The sequence below is a fragment of the Apodemus sylvaticus genome, chromosome 10 (assembly GCF_947179515.1).
Source record: "Apodemus sylvaticus chromosome 10, mApoSyl1.1, whole genome shotgun sequence".
Classification (NCBI taxonomy): Eukaryota; Metazoa; Chordata; class Mammalia; order Rodentia; family Muridae; genus Apodemus; species Apodemus sylvaticus.
In genome coordinates, this window is record NC_067481.1 from 49,810,613 (window position 1) to 49,830,496 (window position 19,884).

General features: G+C 37.7%; 1 protein-coding gene across 1 annotated transcript; it reads left to right on the plus strand.

Moving 5' to 3' along the window:
- The first annotated feature begins 17,787 nt into the window (after positions 1-17,787).
- On the plus strand, positions 17,788-18,723 carry LOC127694786 (olfactory receptor 1500-like). Its single transcript, XM_052196459.1, has one exon. It carries the CDS (start codon positions 17,788-17,790, stop codon positions 18,721-18,723), a length of 936 nt encoding a protein of 311 aa, XP_052052419.1.
- Positions 18,724-19,884: the final 1,161 nt, after the last annotated feature.

Consider the following 19,884-nt stretch of genomic DNA (forward strand, 5'->3'; position numbering starts at 1 on the left):
GCTTCATGAGTGAACATCTTCATGTTTCCCAGGGCCATGGGAATACAAGTTCCTTAATTACAGCTAAACTAAGAACGATCTAACACGATGCCTTGAAAATTTAATGTGCAACTGGAGAGGTGGCTCAGAGGTTAAGTGTTAAGAATGCTCTTCCAGAAGTCCTGAGTTCAAGTTCCCGCAACCACATGGACCTCACAACCATCTGTAATGGGATCTGATGCCCTGTTTCTGGTGTGTTTGAAGACGGCAACAGTGTACTCATTATATATATATATATATATATATATATATATATATATATATATATATATATATATATATAAACTAAATAAATAAAAAAAAACAAAAAGAGAAAAAAGAAAATTAATGTGAATGAAAACTCTCCACTATATTTATTAAAATGTTGATGTTACACTTTGATTAAAATCTTACATTTTTAATTCACACCCAAAGACAATGCATTGCTTTTTTAAATGGACTTAGCCACATTTTAATTGGCAGATTATTAGTTTCTTTTGAAAAACTGAAGTTCCATTTCTGATATGAAAGTCACAGGTCATTAGTTTCTTCAGAAAAACTGAATGATGTGACATCAATCCATTATTTTTCTCAATTTTTTTGGATAACACTAAAATAAAATATTTGATAAATACTGTATAAATCCTGTGTGGATTAGAGAGCTGTTGTTACACTGAAGTGATAGAGTAGTTGGTAAGAATATATTGTATAGTGACATTGATGAATATTATCATCAAAATATATCTGGTAAACAGTAGTTAACATGTTTGTAGAAGGTAGGAAACAGAGAGGTATTGAATAGAGACATATCAAATCTAAAACTCCACATGGAAGACTATCATACTATCTGGAAAAACTAGACCATCCTTCCCAACTCACCTAGGATGTTCTCAGTCAACTCTGAGACTCCAGCTTGAGACCCTGTTCTCATATTAATTGCAGAACTGTGAAGTAGTGCCTCTATTTTCATAATCTGTGTATTATCCTTGCTCATGTCTTCCACAATACCCAACCCTGGGCCTGAGGGAACTTGCTCTCTGGAGTCCAGACCTTGGAATAAACTCACTTAAGACACATTAATTAGCTAGAACCATTCTGGAACAATTAAGAGAACTACAACTGTGAGTGATCCACTCCTGATGACATTTGGTTCCATTTAGGGGAAGATAGTAATGACATGGAACTCATAAGTGGATGTGTATTCATTGATTCCATTCGGGGTTTGCAGGTATCTTTCATGCCCAGAACATATTCTATGGAATATTAAAAGGTGCAATTGGAAGATTACTAAAGTACTTAAGTGCAATACTCTGCATAATTTAAAATATATTAAAAGTATGATAATTCAAACTAGCATTATTCAGATTTTGTGGCAGCATACTCTGAGAACAACATGCTTTTTGAGAGATTCCTAGATTACCCACTCTCCATAGTAGCCCTAGGAGAGATACACATGCTACTAACAAGTATCAGCTGTATGTGAGACAATTTTCTATATAGGTCAATAAGTAAGAATAAATAACACCTTCAAATCATGTTCAATTATTTTTCAGGTAAATATCTTTTTTCAAAACTTTTTAAAACTTAGACATGTGCTTTATTTACATTTCAAATGGGATGCCCTTTCTGTATTACCCCTCCTAAAATCCCCTATCCTATACCTCCTCCTCCTAATAATCCCTCTTCCAATTTCCTGACTTGCATTCCCCTATTCTGGGGAATTGAGCCTTCACAGCACCCGTAATCTCTCCTATCATTGATGTCTAAAATGGTCATCTTCTGCTGCATATGTAGTTGGAACTATGGGTTCCAATGTGTACTCTTTGGTTGGTGGTTTAGTCCCTGGGAGCTCTGGGGGTTCTTGTTGGTACATGTTATTGTTCCTCCTATGGGGCTGCAAACCTCTTCAGCTCCTTGGGTCCTTTCTCTAGCTCCTCCATTGGGAACCCTATTCTCAGCCCATTGGTTAGCTGTGAGCTAAGGGTATTTTGATCCCCCTTCTAAGAAGGACCAAAGTATATGCACTTTGGTCTTCCTTCTTCTTGAGCTTCATGTGGTCTGTGAATTTTATCTTCGGTATTCCGAGCATTTGGGCTAATATTCACTTATCAGCGAGTGCATACCATGTGTGTTCTTTTGTGACTGGGTTACCTCACTCAGATATTTTCTAGCTCCATCCACTTGCCTAAGAATTTCATGAATTCATTGATTTTAATAGCTGAGTAGTACTCCGTTGTGTAAATATACCACATTTTCTGGATCCATTCCTCTGTTGAGGGATACCTGGATTCTTTCCAGCTTCTGGCTATTATAAACAAGACTGCTATGAACATAGTGGGGCATGTGTCCTTATTACATGTTGGAATATCTTCTGGGTATATGCCCAGGAGTGGTATAGCTGGGTCCTCAGGTAATGCTATGTGCTATTTTCGGAGGAACCGCCAAACTGATTTCCAGAGTGGTTTTACCAGCTTGCAATTCTACCAGCAGTGAAAGAGTGTTACTTTCTCTACATCCTCTCCAGAGTTTTTGACCTTGGCTATTCTGAGCAGTGTGAGGTGGAATCTCAGGGTTGTTTTGATTTGCATTTCCCTGATGATTAAGGATGTTGAACATTTCTTTAGGTGTTTCTCATTCATTTGGTATTCCTCAGTTGATAATTCTTTGTTTAGCTCTGTACCCCATTTTTAATAGGGTTATTTGGTTCTCTGGAGTCTAACTTCTTGAGTTCTTTGTATATGTTGGATATTAGCCCTCTATTGGATGTAGGATTGGTAAAGGTCTTTTCCCAATGTTTTGGTTGCCGTTTTGTCCTATTGACAGTGTCCTTTGCTTTACAGAAGCTTTGCAATTTTATGAGGTCCCATTTGTCAATTCTTGTTCTTAGAGTATAAGCTATTGGTGTTCTGTTTAGGAAATATCCCCGTGTGCTCATGTGCTCGAGGGGGAAATTTCTTTTTTATTCAGTCACAAAACAGACCTCAGCAGATATAAGAAGATTGAACAAATCCCATGTATCCTATCAGATCACAATGGAGTGATTGTGATTATATGTAATTATATCGTTAATTGTAATTGTAATTATATGATCAATTTTGGAGAAGGTACCATGAGGTGCTGAGAAGAAGGTATATTCTTTTGATTTAGGATGAAATGTTCTGTACATATCTATTAAATCCATTTGGTCCAAAACTTCTGTTAGTTTCACTGTGTCATTGTTTAGTTTGTGTTTCCCTGATCTGCCCATTGGCAAGAGTGAGGTGTTGAAATCACCCACATTTATTGTGTGAGGTGCAATGCTTGTTTTAATCTTTAGTAAAGTTTCTTTTAGGAATGAGGGTATCCTTGTATTTGGAGCATAGATGTTCAGAATTGAGTGTTCTTCTTTGTAGATTTTTCCTTTGATGAGTATAGTGTCCTTCTGTGTCTTTTTTGAAGACTTTTGGTTGAAAGTCTATTTTATTGGATATTAGAACGGCTACTCCAGCTTGTTTCCAGAGACAATTTTCTTGGAAAATTGTTTTCCAGTCTTTTACTCTGAGGTAGTGTTTGTCTTTTGACGCTGAGATGCATTTTCTGTATGCAGCAAAATGTTGGGTCCTGTTTATGTATCCAGTTTGTTAGTATATGTCTTTTTATTGGGGAACTGAGTCCATTGATGTTAAGAGATGATAAGGCATAGTAATTGTTGCTTCCTGTTATTTTTGATGTAATTTTTATGTTTGTGTGACTATCTTCTTTTGGGTTTGTTGAAAGAAGATTGATTTCTTGATTTTTCTAGTGTGTAATTTTCCTCCTTTTGCTGATGTTTTCCATTCATTATCCTTTGAAGGGCTGGATTTGTGGAAAGATATTGTGTAAATTTGTTTTTGTCATGGAATACCTTGGTTTCTCCATCTATGGTAATTGAGAGATTTGCTAGGTATAGCAACCTGAGTTGGCATTTGTGTTCTCTCAGGGTCTATATGATATATGCCCAGGCTCTTCTGGCTTTCATAGTCTCTGGTGAGACATCTGGTGTAATTCTGATAGGTCTACCTTTATAGGTTACATGACCCTTTTCCCTTACTGCTTTTAATATTCTTTCTTTGTTTAGTACATTTGCAATTTTAATTATTATGGGACTGGAGGAATTTCTTTTCTGGTCAAATCTATTTGGAGTTCTGTAGGCTTCTTATATGTTCATGGGCATCTCTTTCTTTAGGTTAGGGAAGTTTTCTTCTATAATTTTGTTGAAGACATTTACTGGCTCTTTAAGTTAGAAATCTTCACTCTCTTCTATATAATCTTTAGGTTTGTTCTTCTCGTTGTGTCCTGGATTTCCTTGATGTTTTGGCTTAGGAGCTTTGTGCATTTTGCATTTTCTTTGACTGTTGTGTCAATGCTTTCTATGGTATCTTTTGCATCTGATATTCTCTTTTCTATCTCTTCTATTCTGTTTTTGATCCTTTCATCCATGACTCCTGACTTCTTTCCCAGGTTTTCTATGTCCAGAGTTGTTTCCCTTTGGAATTTCTATTGTTTCTACCTCCATTTTTAGGTCCTGGATGGTTTTGTTCAATTCCTTCAACTGTTTTGTTTTGTTTTCCTGTAGTTCTTTAAAGGCTTCTCCCTGTTTACTTGTGTTCTCCTGTATTTCCTTAATGGAGTTATTTATGTCTTTCTTGAAGCCCTCTATCAGCATCATGAGCTGTGATTTTAAATCCAAATATTGCTTTTCTGGTGTGTTGAGATATCCAGGACTTGCTGTTGTGGGTGAATTTTGATTTGGATAGTGCCATGTTGCCTTGATTTCTGTTAATAACTTTCCTGTGTTTGCTTTTTGCCATCTGGTTATCTCCAGTGTTAGTTGTTCCTGCTGCCTCTGGTTGGTGCTTGTCCCTCCTGTATGCCTGCAAGCCTGTCTCAGCACCCCTGGGTGACTGGTTCTCCCCTAGCACAGAGTGCTATGGTGCTGCCCAGCTCCTGGGTGCACGTGGGGCCCTGGTGGACACTTTTTCAGTTTTTAGTTGTCTTTACATGTGAATTATATAAATACACAATCAATTTATATAAAATAATTTTATTGGAATTGTGTTTGTAATTTGATTGAATATCGAAGTAAGTGTGTGACAAGAAGACATCTTGAAAATACTTAATCTTAAAGTCAAGGAATGTTGCATTATTAAAATAATTCCTAAACCTTTATGTTTTAAATTAATAATTTGTAGTTTTGAAATTATAGATTTTACACACACAGTTGTACTAGAGTAATAAACACCAATATTCACCTCTGTGTTTCCTGTGTGTGGATGCAGTGTGGCCAATTGCCTGATAAGCCTTCTGTCATGCCTTTCTGATGTGTTCTCTAAATCATCAATAACCACAAAGCCCCCCGCCCCCAAACACTTTCCTTGGCAGTTTCATATATGTATATAATGCATTTTAGTGACTTCCGTGCCTGATTTTTCCTCAATAACATCTTAAGGTTTCTGCTACCTCTTCCATGCAGTTGTAATTTCACATATTAAGTGGAAAATTCAAGAGATTCACAAAAATGACAGGCTGTCCTGTGCATTCTGATGAAAACTGAGCTCTCCTAGCCTCTATCCTGCAATCACTCTGAATTCTCACTTCATCTAGTATTTTCACATTGTAACTGCTGTCCTCTTTGTGAGGTGCTCTTCAACCATCATGAGAACCACTTCAACTCTATTCTCTAATGCCTCATATAAGGAGTTTTAGGTAAATCTTCAAATGAAGCTTACAGAGCAGCCTAAAGTTATATCACATTGCTGTGTCCTTCACTTTACTTCCTGATACATAGTTATTTTCTGAGATATTGAATTGTATTCACCTGTGTAAGGGAGAAGTTGTTATATTTTGAAAAGTTAATAAACTTTTTAGTGATTGGCAATATTTTAATATGTACTTTAGTACATGTAGCCTATGATGTTGGTAGATGGGTAGATAGGAACCACTTTTAGATTCTCTGGCATTCTGCACAACAATGTTGCCCATGAATAGCTTAATCACTATCTTAGGGTTTTTCTTCTATTAAGAGAAACCATGATCACTGCAACTCTTAAAAAAACACAACATTTAATTGGGGTACCTCACAATTTCAGTGATTTAGGCCATAATCATTATGATGGGGTGTATGGCATTGTGCAGCCATATTTTGTGGTAGAGGAGCTATGAGTTCTATATCTTGATCTGAAGGCAGGAAGTCAAGGCAGAGACTGTTTTCTGTAGGCAGCAGTAGAGCATTTGCGAAATAGCAGCCTACAGGGCATTCGACCCTTACCAAGTCTGCTTGCAACCCAAAACATCCAGGAAATCCAGGACACAATGTGAAGACCAAACCTAAGGATTATAGGTCATGAGGTGATTGGATTCTACACTGAGCATAATATAGCTTCGACATATATCTGAGACCTCAAATCTTGCCTCCACAGTGACACATTTCTTCTAACAAGACCACAGATCCAATTAGTGACACTCTGTATAATATATAATCCACATTTCAACACATGAATCGATGGATTGAGAGGAATACCTATATAAACCACCCAAATCACACAACCAAATATATAATTAGTTTAGTTCTTTTTCTTGTTCCTTGCTATACCATGATAAATGCATGTAATTTCCAAGACTTAAAAATACATTGAACTTGATATATAGGAAAAGACAACTAGGTGATCTGAGGTCACCACCATCTTGGCTCCTGTGACCAAGCAGCCAGCTCAACCAGGTACGCAGGGAACAACAGAGTGAAAGACTGCTCAGGATACAGTCCGCCTGGGTTCCTTCTGCACGTAGGAGATGGGTAGGTCTACAGCTGTCTGGGCATGTATCCTGCAAGGGAGCATCTGACCTGCAGGGAGTCCTGTGCTTAGAGGGAGTCCTGCTCTCAGAGACCTATGCCACATCTGACACAGGGAAGATCCCACTTCCTAATACTCTCTAGAGAACTGACAGAAGCAGGTTAGTCACCACTGCCCCATCCATTGGATGTTGTAGACCTGTGCCACATTTGACACAAGGAAGAGCCTGCTTCCTGATACTCTCTGGAGAACTGGCTATTTGACCTGTGCCCCTTTTGACATGGGGAAGAGCTTACTTCCTGATACTCTCTAGAGAATTGGCAGGAGCACAGCATTCAAGAACTGGCAGGAGCAGGAAATTTGGGAACTGGCAGCAGTAGGTGCATTTGAACTGGTAGAAGAAGGGCATTTGAGAACCAGCATCAGAAGAGCATTTGAAATCCAGCAGCAGTAGAGCATTTGAGAAATAGCAGCCTACAGGGCATTCGACCCTTACCAAGTCTGCTTGCAACCCAAAACATCCAGGAAATCCAGGACACAATGTGAAGACCAAACCTAAGGATTATAGGTATAGAAGAAAGTGAGGATTTACATATTAAAGGTCCAGTAAATATCTTCAACAAAATTATAGATGAAAACTTCCCTAACCTAAAGACAGAGATGCCCACGAACATACAAGAAGCCTACAGAACTCCAAACAGACTGGACAAGAGCAGAAATACCTCCCATCACATAATAATCAAAACACCAAATGCACTAAACAAAGGAAGAATATTAAAAGCAGTGAGAGAAAAAGGTCAAGTAACAAATAATGGCAGACCTATCAGAATTACACCAGATTTCTCAAGAGAGACTATGAAAGCCAGAAGACCCTGGTCAGATGTCTTACAGACCCTAAGAGAACTTAAATGTCAGCCCAGACTACTATACCCAGCAAAACTTCAATTACCATAGATGTAGAAAACAAGACATTCCATGACAAAAACAAATTTATACAATATCTTTCCACAAATCCAGCTATGCAAAGGATAATGGGTGGAAAATACCAACGCAAGGCAGCAAACCACACTGTAGAAAAATCAACAAGGTAATATTTCAACAAACCCAATAGAAGATAGAAGCTCAAAGCACCCATTGCACCCCACACAATAATAGTGGGAGACTTCAACATCTCACTCTCAAAAATGAACAAATCATGGAATCAGAAGCTAAACAGAGAAACAGTGAAACTAACTGGAGTTATGGGCCAAATGGATCTAACAGGTATTTATAGATCATTCCACCCTAAAGCAAAGGAATATACCTTCTTCTCAGCACCTCATCATACCTTCTCGAAACCTGACCATATAATTGGTCACAAAACGGGCCTCAAAAGATACAGAAATATTGAAATTATTCCATGTATTTTATCAGATCATCACGGTCTAAGGTTGGTCTTAAGCTCAAACAAAAGCAATGGAAAACACACATACACATGGACCTTGAACAATGCTCTCCTCAATGATAGCTTGGTCAAGGAAGAAATAAAGAAATTAAAGAGTTTTTAGAATTTAATGAAAATGAAGACACATCATACCAGAATTTATGGGACACAATGAAAGCAGTGCTAAGAGGAAAACTCATGGCTCTTCCAAAAAGAGAATGGAGAGAGCTTGCACTAAGAGCTTGACAGTGTACTTGAAAGCTCTAGAACAAAAGAAAGCAAATACCCTCAAGAGGAGTAGATTGCAGGAAATAATCAAACTTAAGGCCGAAATCAACCAAACAGAAACAAAAAGAACTATACAAAGAATCAACAAAACAAGGAGCTGGTTTTTTGAAAAAATCAACAAGACAGATAAATCCTTAGCCAGACTAACTAGAAGGCACAGAGACAGTATCCAAATTAATAAGATCAGAAATGAAAAGGGAGACATAACTACAGAAACTGTGGAAATTCAAATAATCATAGATCTTACCACAAGAGCTTATACTCAACAAGGTTTGAAAATCTGGATGAAATGGTCAACTTGCTAGATATATACCAGGTGCCAATGTTAAAACAGGATCAGTTAAATCATGTAAACATTCCCTTAAGTCCTGAGGGAATAGAAGCAGTCATTAATAGTGTCCCATCAAAAAAAAAAAAAAAAAAAAAAAAAAAAAGCCCAGAACCAGATGGGTTTAGAGGGGGAATTGTATCAGATCTTCAATGAAGAGTTAATACTGATACTCTTTAAACTTTTCCATGAAATAGAAACTCAAGGAACACTACCTAACTCATTCTATGAAGCCACAATAACGCTTATACCTAAACCAAACAAAGACTAAACAAGGAAGGAGAACTTCAGACCAATCTCTCTCGTGAATATTGAGGCAAAAATATTGAACAAAATCCTGGACAACCAAATCCAAAAATGCATCAAAACTATAATTCACCACAGTCAGGTAGGCTTCATCCCAGGGATGCAGGTATGGTTCAATATATGGAAATCTGTCAATGTAATTCACTACATAAACAAACTAAAGGAAAAAAATCACATGGTCATTTAATTAGATGCTAAAAAGGCTTTTGACAAAATCCAGCATCCCTTCATGATAAAAGTCTTGGAGAGACTGAGAATCCAAGGCCCATACCTAAACATAGTGAAAGCAATATACTGCAAACCAGTAGCCAACATCAAGTTAAATGGAGAGAAACTTGAAGCAATCCCACTAAAATTGGGGACAAGACAAGGCTGCCCACTCTCTCCCTATCTATTTAATATAGTACCTGAAGTCCTAGCCAGAACAATTAGGCAGTAAAAGGTCAAACATATACAAATTGGAAAGGGAGAAGTCAAACTATTACTATTTGCAGATCGTTACTTAAGCGACCCCAGAGACTTCCATCAGAGAACTCCTAAAGCTGATAAACAACTTCAGCAAAGTGGCCGGATATAAAATTAACTCAAGCAAATCAGTAGCCTTCCTCTACTCAAAGGATAAACAAGAGGAGAAAGAAATTAGGGAAACGACACCCTTCACAATAGTCCCAAATAATATGTTATACCTAGGTGTGACCCTAACAAAGCAAGTGAAAGATCTATATGACAAGAACTTTAAGTTTCTGAAGAAAAAAAATCAAAGAAGATCTCAGAAGATGGAAAGATCTCCCATGTTCATGTATTGGTAGAATCAATATTGTAAAAATGGCCATCTTGCCAAAAGCAATGTACAGATTTAATGCAATCCCCATCAAAATCCCAAATCAATTCTTCATAGATATAGAAAGAGCAATTCTCAAATTCATCTGGAATAACAAAAAACCCAGGATAGCAAAAACTATTCTCCACAACAAAAGATCTTATGGGGGAATCACCATCCCTGTTCTCAAGCTCTAGTACAGAGCAGTAGTTATAAAAACTGTTTGGTATTGGTATGCAGACAGGCAGGAAGATCAATGGAATAGAATTGAAGACCCAGAAATGAACCCACACACATATGGTCACTTGATATTTGGCAAAGGAGCTAAAAACGTCCAGTGGAAAAAAGATAGCATTTTTAATAAATGGTGCTGGATCAACTGGAGATCTGCATGTAGAAAAATGCAACTCGACCCATTATTATCTCCTTGTACAAAGCTCAAGTCCAAGTGGATCAAGGCTCTACACATAAAACCAGACACACTGAAGCTTATAGAGGAGAAAATGTAAGATCAAAAAAAAAAAAAAAAAAAAAAAAAACCATGGTGCCCCAGTGCACCACGCCTCAGAAGGCAACACCCAAATCAGTCTTGAGAAATGGTCTTGATGTAATAGCAAGAAGATTTTTATTCCAGAGGCTTTGGGGTTCACAGTCGTACACTGCACAGGGGTAGAGGACCATAGAACCCAGAGTGCAGAATCAGGACAGCTTTTATGGGTTTACAACAAAGCCCACTCATCACAACCAATCATTTCTTAGCATCAAGAGCCTGCATAGTGCGAGCCAATCCATTTGTACCACTCCATAGTTTTTAGGACAATCAGTTTAAATTATCCAAGCCCGTGCTCCATGGACCAATAAGTTTCCTATTTTCTCGGAGGTCTATAGCTGCACGAGCTCATGGGTGGGGGTCATGGAGTAAGCAGTTTACAGAAGCAAGATAAGCAGCTAATTAACTCATTTTCTGTTACCTTATGGGTCCAGGATCACGTACTAAAGGCCCTTTTGCCTAGCTCCTATCAAAGAGCAGGCTCTGGGATTTGAGGTATTTGGGGCTCCTAAGAAGGCTAGAGTTTGAGCTTTTTTGGAACGAGATAGCATTTTAAACTTCTGACTTCTTGTGGTCATTTGAGAATTAGGCACTGGGGATTTTTAGGCTGTAATTCTCCTCCTTTCAAAATTGTGGATGAATCTTGATGGGCACAGGGGAAAAGTTCCTGAATAAAGCACCAATGGCTTATGCTCTAAGAACAAGAATCAACAAATGGGACCTCATAAAACTGCAAAGCTTCTGTAAAGCAAAGGACAAAGTCAATAGGACAAAATGGCAACCAACAAATTGGGAAAAGATCTTTACCAATCCTACATCTGATAGAGGGCTAATATCCATTGTATACAAAGAACTCAAGAAGTTAACCTCCAGAGAGTCAAATAACTCTATTAAAAATGGGGTACAGAGCTAAACAGGGAATTCTAAACTAAAGCACCTAAAAAAAATGTTCAGCATCCTTAGTTATCAGGGAAATGCAAATCAAAACAACACTGAGATTCCACCTTACACCAGTCAGAATGGCTAAGATGAAAATCTCAGGGGACAGCAGTTGCTGAACAGGCTGTTGGGAAAAAGAAACACTTCTCCATTGTTGGTGAGATTACAAGCTGGTAAAACCACTCTGGAATTCAGTTTGGCGATTCCTCAGAAACTTTGACATAGTACTACCTGAGGACCCAGCTATACTACTCCTGGGCATATACCCAGAAGATGTAAAAAGGACACATGCTCCACTATGTTCATAGCTGCCTCATTTATAATAGTCAGAAGATGGAAATAAGCCAGATGTGCCTCAATAGAGGAATGGATACAGAAACTATGGTATATATACACAATGGAGTACTATTCAGTTATTAAAAACAATGAATTCATGATTTTCTTAGGCAAATGGATAGAACTAGAAAGTGTCATCCTGAGCAAGGCAACCCAATCACAAAAGAACACACATGGAATGCATTCACTAATAAGTGGATGTTAGCCCAAAAGCTCAAAATAAACAAGTTACAATTCACCAAGCTCAAGAAGAAGGAGGACTTAAGTGAGGGTACTTCCGGTTCCTCTAAGAAAGAGAACAAAATAGTCACAGGAGCAATAAGGGAGACAATATGTGTAGCAGAGACTGAAGTAAAGGACACCCAGAGACTGCCCTATCTGGGTATTCATCCTATAAAGAGTCAACAAACCCTGACACTACTGTGGACAACAAGAAGTGTATACCAAAAGGAGTATGTCATGGTTGTCTCCAGAGGGCCTTACAAATACAGAGGCAGATGCTAACAAACAACTATTGGACTGGGCATGGGGTCCCCAATGGAGAAGTTGGAGGGTGGTCCAGAGGAGCTGAAGGGGTTTACAGCCCCATTGGAAGAACAATGATTTCAGACACCCAGATGCCCCAAGACTCCCAGGGTCTGAACCATTAACCAAGAGGCACACATGGTTCCAGCCAAAAATGTGGCAGAGGAAGGACTTGTTGGACATTAGTGGGAGCAATGGTCCTTGATTAGGTAAAGGCTCAACAGAGGCCTGAACAAAGGGAAATCGAGGTGGGGGGAGTATTTGGGAGTGGGTAGGGTGGAGGGGCATATACTTGGAGGCAGGGAGTGGGAAGAGGGGTTGGGGGTTTTCTGGGAGGGGGAAACCATTTGAAATGTAAATGAATATTATATTTAATAAAAAATTAAAATAAAAATAAATGAAAATCAGCCTGTTCATTTTTCTTTTTTACCTTTTTGATATTTGTTTCAACTGGTTTAGTGTGTGTGTGTGTGTGTGTTTATGTGTGTGTTTATCTTCTCTGCTTCTTTTAACTTTAAGGTATTTGTCTTTTTTTAGGTTTCTAATATAAATAACTTTAGGTCTTATTTCTTAATTTCACTCCAAATTCTATTTTTGCTGTTTTTTATTTCTTAAATTTATTATTTTTTATTGAATATCATCTTCATTTACATTGCCAAAGGTAAAACCTTTTCCAATACCCCCCCTCCCCTTAAATCCCCACCCTCTCCCCTTACTCCTTCCCCCTGACTCCAGGTATTTGCCTCTCCACCCAACACACTCCCTCCTCACTCCCCTCAGATTCCCTTTGTTTGGGAAACTCCATGCCTAGACCAATGGTTGGCTGCTAGCATCTGCCTCTGTAAGTGTAAGGCTCTGTCAGGTGACTTCTGGAGACAACCATGGCATGCTCTTTTTGGTATGCACTTCTTGTTGTCCATAATAGTGTCTGAGTTTGGTGACTGTTTAGAGGATGAATCCCAAGGTAGGGCAGTCTCTGGGTGGCCTTTACTTCAGTCTCTGCTCCACCCTTTGTCTCTTTTATTGCTCCTGTGAGTATTTTGTTCCCTTTCTCAGAGGAACCAAATCACCCTCACTTAGTGTTCCTTCTTCTTAAGCTTCCTGTGCTCTGTGAATTGTAACGTTTATTTTGAGCGTTTGGGCAAAGATCTGCTTATTAGTGAGTGCATGACATGTGCATTCTTTTGTGTTTTGGTTACCTCGCTCAGGATGACACTTTCTAGGTCTATCCATTTGCCTAATAATTTCATGAATTCATTGTTTTTAATAGCTGAATAGCACTCCATTGTGTAAATATACCACAGTTTCTATATCCATTCCTCTGATGAAGGAGATCTGGCTTTTTTCCAGCTTCTGGCTATTTTAAATAAGGCAGCTATGAACATAATGAAGCATGTGTCCTTATTACATGTAGGAGCATATTCTGGGTATATATGCCCAGGAGAGGTATAGCTGGGTCCTCAGGTAGTACTATGTCTAATTTTCTGAGGAATTGCCAAACTGATTTCTAGAGTGGTTTTACCAGCTTGCAATCCCACCAACAATGGAGAAGTGTTCCTCTTTCCCCACATTCTCTGCAGTACCTGCTGTACCCTGAGTTTTTCATCTTAGCCATTCTGACCAGTGTGAGGTAGAATCTCAGTGTTGTTTTGATTTGCATGTCCCTTATAACTAAGGATGCTAAACATTTCTTCAGGTGCTTTAGGGCCATTCGAGTTTCCTCAGTTTATAATTCTGTGTTTAGCTCTGTACCCCATTTTTTAATAGGGTTATTTGACTCTCTGGAGGCTAACTTCTTGAGTTCTTTGTATACATTGGATATTAGCCCTCTATCAGATGTAGGATTGGTAAAGATGTTTTCCCAATTTGTTGGTTGCTGTTTTGTTCTATTGACTTTGTCCTTTGCCTTACAGAAGCTTTGCAGTTTTATGAGGTCCCATTTATTGATTCTTGTTCTTAGAGCCTAGGCTATTGGTGTTCTAGTTAGGAACTTTTTCCCTGTGGCTATGTTTTCAAGATTCTTCCCCACTTTCTCTTCTATGAGGTTTAGTGTGTCTGGTTTTATGTGTAGATCCTTGATCCACTTGGTCTTGAGCTTTGTACAAGGAGATAAGAATGGGCCAATTTGCATTTTTTGCATCCTGACCTCCAGTTGATCCTGCATCATTTGTTAAAAATATTGTCTTTCCCACTGGAAGTTTTTTAGCTCCTTTGTCTTTTTTGCTTGTTTTGTTTGTTATTATTATTTTTTTTTGAGACAGGGTTTCTCTATTTAGCCTAGCAATCGTGGAACTCATTCTGCAGCCCAGGCTGGCCTCGAACTCAGAAATCTGCCTGTTCTGCTTCCCAAGTGCTAGGATTAAAGGCATGTGTCACCATTGCCAGCTCCTTTGTCAAATATCAAGTGATCATACATGTGTGGGTTCTTTTCTGGGTCTTCAATTCTATTCCATTGATCTTCCTGCCTCAAAGGATAAACAAGTTCAAAAAGAAATTAGGGAAATGACACCCTTCACAATAGTCCCAAATAATATTTCATACATGAATGTGACCCTAACGAAGCAAGTTAGAGATCTGTATGAAAAAACTTCAAGCCTCTGAAGAAAGAAATTGAAGAAATTCTCAGAAGATGGAAAGATCTCCCATGCTCATGGATTGGCAGGATTAATATAGTAAAAATGGTCATCTTGCCGAAAGCAATCTACAGATTCAATGCAATCCCCATCAAAATCCCAAATGAATTCTTCATAGATCTAGAAAGAACAATTCTCAAATTCATCTGAAATAACATGCTGATTTTTAAAGAGTAATAAATAAGCCATTAGTCATGTTTAAAATGAAGAATGTCTGCCTAACTCCTAAGAATAAGGAATGGAAGAAGAGGCGTGCTATACATGCCAAAAAAATCAGAGAGTAACAAGTGAATGCTCAACTCCATTCCCACAAATTGATAGTCAAGCTCAAGACAGCATTTACATGAATTACTTCAGTGAATTTTTCTTTGTTTTCATTCATTTTTTATTGGATATTTTATTTACATTTTAAATGTTAACCCCTTTCCTGGTTTCCCCTCTGAAAACCTCCCTACCCCTTCTCATCAACCCACACACGCCCCCTTTCCCATCCTGGCATTCCCCTGTACTGGGTCATCAAGCCTTTTCAGGACCAAGGACCTCTCCTCTCTTTGTTGTCCAACAAGGCCATTCTCTACTGTATAGGCAGCTGGAGCCATGGGTCTCTCCATGTGTGCTCTTTGGTTGGTGGTTTAGTCCCATGTCAGTGGTTTTTAAATAGCTTGGTCTTAGTTTATGAAATTAACAGTTTATGAAATTATACAAAATCCTGTCCATTTCATAAACAGGCAAAGGCCAAGCATGCATTTGGTTTTCTCTTTGTTTACACTTTTCCAGTAAGTACATTAAGGAGTGATCAGTGACTATCATCTGCCACCACCTCAGGGCTTTGATAAATTGGTCCTATATGGTCTTGGGTAATTGCACAAGATCAGGATTCTTCAGGGATGCAGAGCCCTTTGAGTCCACAGATGGCTGGAAGGGGACATGTATAAGAAGTTGACTGCAGAGGATGTTCTTTCTTGTTTTTATCATGAATAAAGGTGACCAGGATCTGAGCAGGAATCATAAAATACCTAAAGTTATTCTAGATAAATTTTCAAGAGGTGCCTTACTGTCCTCCAAACTATAGATCTTATACTTCCAGTTTTATGATAGCATCACTAACAGATTTCAGGTATGATTTTATTTTTTGCCACTTTTATACTTTGCAATACTTTGAAATATTTTAGAAATTCCTTGTTCCAAAATTACATTAATAATAACTTTGTTAATTATAGACTTTTTATATTTACTTACTGGGCAATTTTTCTAATTTCAACCTAATAACAACTCTTCAGAGTAGGAGCAATGCTGGAGTGCTTAGGCCTTGGTTTAGTCTTTAGTTTTGGTAGATTAGTAAACTTTGAAAGCATCTTCTATAAAAAGAGCTCAAAAATCTACAACTCCAAGTTGTGCATGTACTTGCTCATTACTGCAGCCCATGTACAAGAGTATTCACATTACCTGAGTATCCATTTTTAAAAATGAGTATCAGCTTGAAAAACAGACTCAGTGTTCCAGAGAATTCCAGGTGAGCATATTGTATAATAACTGCTAGAACTATTTGCATGGGGCAGACTCATCTGCTAATTATGAGTTTTACAACTGAAAAAGTAAAGTCCATTAGGTCTACAGCAGCAACCATTGGAAGTGATCTTTGCTTGGTTATCTTTTCTTCTAAGCCTACATAAAACATGGGCCCAACTCACTCACATAATACAAGTAATTCTGAGAAGATAGCTGCACAATTTTCCTTATATTTCTGCAGTTTTTCTTTTTTATCTATTAACTCCTCACACAAGGCTTGTAAAATTATGAAATGTCAGATCACTCTGATATGTTAATAATTAACGTGAATCTTAAAAAATAGTAAAATACCTTCACTGACTTATTAAAAACTCTAATTTGACCAAAATTGCTTTATGACTTAAGATTAGTTCCTACAAAAATTGTCTTGTTAGTTGTGAATATCTGAACATGAAATCAAGGGAGAGATTAAAAGTAACTGATACTTTATAAAATGTTCGTTGTATTTATTTTCCTATGCCATTCTCAGCAGAATCAACTGAATATGGACATGAATATCATATGAATATAGTATAATCATATGAAGCATAAAACATTAGTCATTAGTATTATTAAAAAGAGCATTGCCCTTTGCTCTTGTGAATGCATTCAGTAAATAAGTGGTTGCCTCTTTGCAGCTAGTCACAATGTATACAAATTTTATTTTAAAAGGTTAAGTTTAATAACTATATTGTGAATAAATTAGAGAAAATAACTTTATGGATTTAATATAATTTTTCCTTTAAATTTGAGTATATGTCTCAGGGAGGAATGAAGGAAATATTAACTTTAATACATTATTCATATCAGAAGCAACAAAATGTGCTAAGTCAATACTAGAAAAGTAGAAAATGTAAAGGCAACATGAGTATAAAGACTTTACACATATGAATGTAGAGACTACGATTACTTTGATAAGCATAAGATTAATTACTGTAGAGTATACATCATACCTTGTGTGTCACAAACCATGTTCTTTTTCATTGAAATCTGGATATGGATGTTGGGGGGAGAAATGAACAGGCTATACAGGATTTGGTTTGTATGTTACCATCTACCAAGGACAACTGAGAGAATAAATAGACAAAGGTTATTCCATGACATAGTGAGGTAAAGAATATAAAAACTAAGAACGTGAACAATAAAAAAATTCATTCTAAATAAACAAGTGAGACAAAAGAGTGGAATTGATCTATAATCTCATATAGTCTCAACCACTGGGAGTTTAAGGAAATGTAATTTTTTTTTTAAAGTCATTGGAGGCATGACTGGAAACAACCAAACTTTCATCTTGGAGTTCCTCCTCCTGGGTCTTCCCATCTCATCAGAGTATCATCTCCTGTTCTATGCCCTGTTCCTGGCCATGTACCTCACCACCGTCCTGGGAAACCTGTTAATCATTATTCTCGTTCGACTGGATTCCCATCTCCACACACCCATGTACTTTTTTCTCAGCAACTTGTCCTTCTCGGATTTCTGCTTTTCCTCTGTTACAATGCCCAAATTACTTCAGAACATGCAGAGCCAAGTACCGTCCATATCGTATGCAGGCTGCCTAACTCAGATGTTCTTCTTTATGGTTTTTGCAGATTTGGAGAGCTTACTCCTTGTGGCCATGGCCTATGACCGCTATGTGGCTATCTGCTTTCCTTTGCATTATACTAGCATCATGAACATCAAGTTTTGTGCTTCATTAGTGCTAGTACTGTGGATGCTGACAACATCCCACGCCCTGATGGAAACCCTACTCATGGCTAGATTGTCTTTTTGTGAGAAAAATGTGATTCTCCATTTTTTCTGTGATATTTCTGCTCTTCTGAAGTTGTCCTGCTCAGACACTTATGTTAATGAGTTGATGGTATTTATCATGGGTGGGCTCTTCAGTATTATTCCATTTCTACTCATTGGTATGTCCTATCTAAGGATTTTTTTGACTATTTTCAAGGTTCCATCTTCTCAGGGCATCCGCAAGTTCTTCTCCACCTGTGGTTCCCATCTGTCTGTGGTGTCTTTGTTTTATGGGACAATTATTGTTCTCTACTTATGTCCATCAGGTAATAATTCCACTGTGAAGAAGAGTGCCATGGCTATGATGTACACAGTGGTGACTCCCATGCTGAACCCCTTCATCTACAGCCTGAGGAACAGAGATATGAAGAGGGCTCTAATAAGTGTCTGCAGTAAGAAAATCTCTCTGTAATGGCAGTACTTTGGATTGTTATCTAATTTTATGTAATAAATGTATTGATATTAATATTTCGTATCAGACATTTTCCCTCATCATTGTACCTACAATGTCTATGCTACATGAGTGTTCTATACATGAAAGGGAAGGGGTTTGGTACAGTAATCAATGTAGGAAATACTGTCTTTGATATCTGTCTTCGACTTCCTCCTTACCTTGCCTAAACAGTCCTAGAAATGCACAGTGTATGAGATGCTGTATAGTATGTTCTCTGTTTCCTTAAGTTATTACAACATTTTATCATGTTACCATGATTTCTGTATTCATGGGTATGTCAGTTGAAATAGTTTAATTAATGGATTCATGACACTGAATAATAATGAAATCTCTTCACTAGTCAGCTTCCTTCTAGAGGTACCTACAGATACTGTCATATTGATTTTGACATTATATTCTAGTGGATAGTTTTTTTTAACCCATGTGACAATCTCAAAGAGGTAGAAAGGGTTCTGTTCCTTAGACTGAAGATTAAGAGGTTAAATGACTTCTCATCTCACATGAAGGGGCAATGTGTTAATGTGTATAGGAATATAAAACAATTTTTTGTCTCATTACGGTAGAAAAAAGGAGTTTTTCTTTTTTATATATTTTATATATTTTTATATTTTTTATATTTGTTGAGACTATGAAGTGGAATAACTTTCATCCACTCATTTCCTCAATTGTACTTGGTAGTTAATGACACACAAATCCAGTTGTTTATACTCTTCTGTTTACTACCCCCTGCCACATCATCTTCATGTGAAGCCATTCTTGCCTCTAAGGGTTTCTCACTGCCTGGGGCACATACTCATCTGAGCCTCTGTATAATCATCAGTAGTAATACACACACCTTAAGCTATTCTGTTTCCACAGAGTCTTCTCTTTGTACTTTATCCTGTTTCTTGAATTATGATGGTATTTCCCACCCAGTGATCTATATCACCACTCTTCTGTACATACACACACACACACACACACACACACACACACACACACACACTTACCAAAGTGGGTAATAGCTCATCATATAATTTTGACTTTTACCTTTTTATTTGATATCATTTCATAATATTTAGCATTGTAGTACTTATATAGTTAAGATTGAACCTGCTGTTGTCATAGCTAATCTCTGAA

What these genes read in the sequence shown, in the direction of transcription:
- LOC127694786 (XM_052196459.1), top strand. Translation starts at nt 17,788, where the DNA reads ATGACTGGAAACAACCAAACTTTCATCTTGGAGTTCCTCCTCCTGGGT.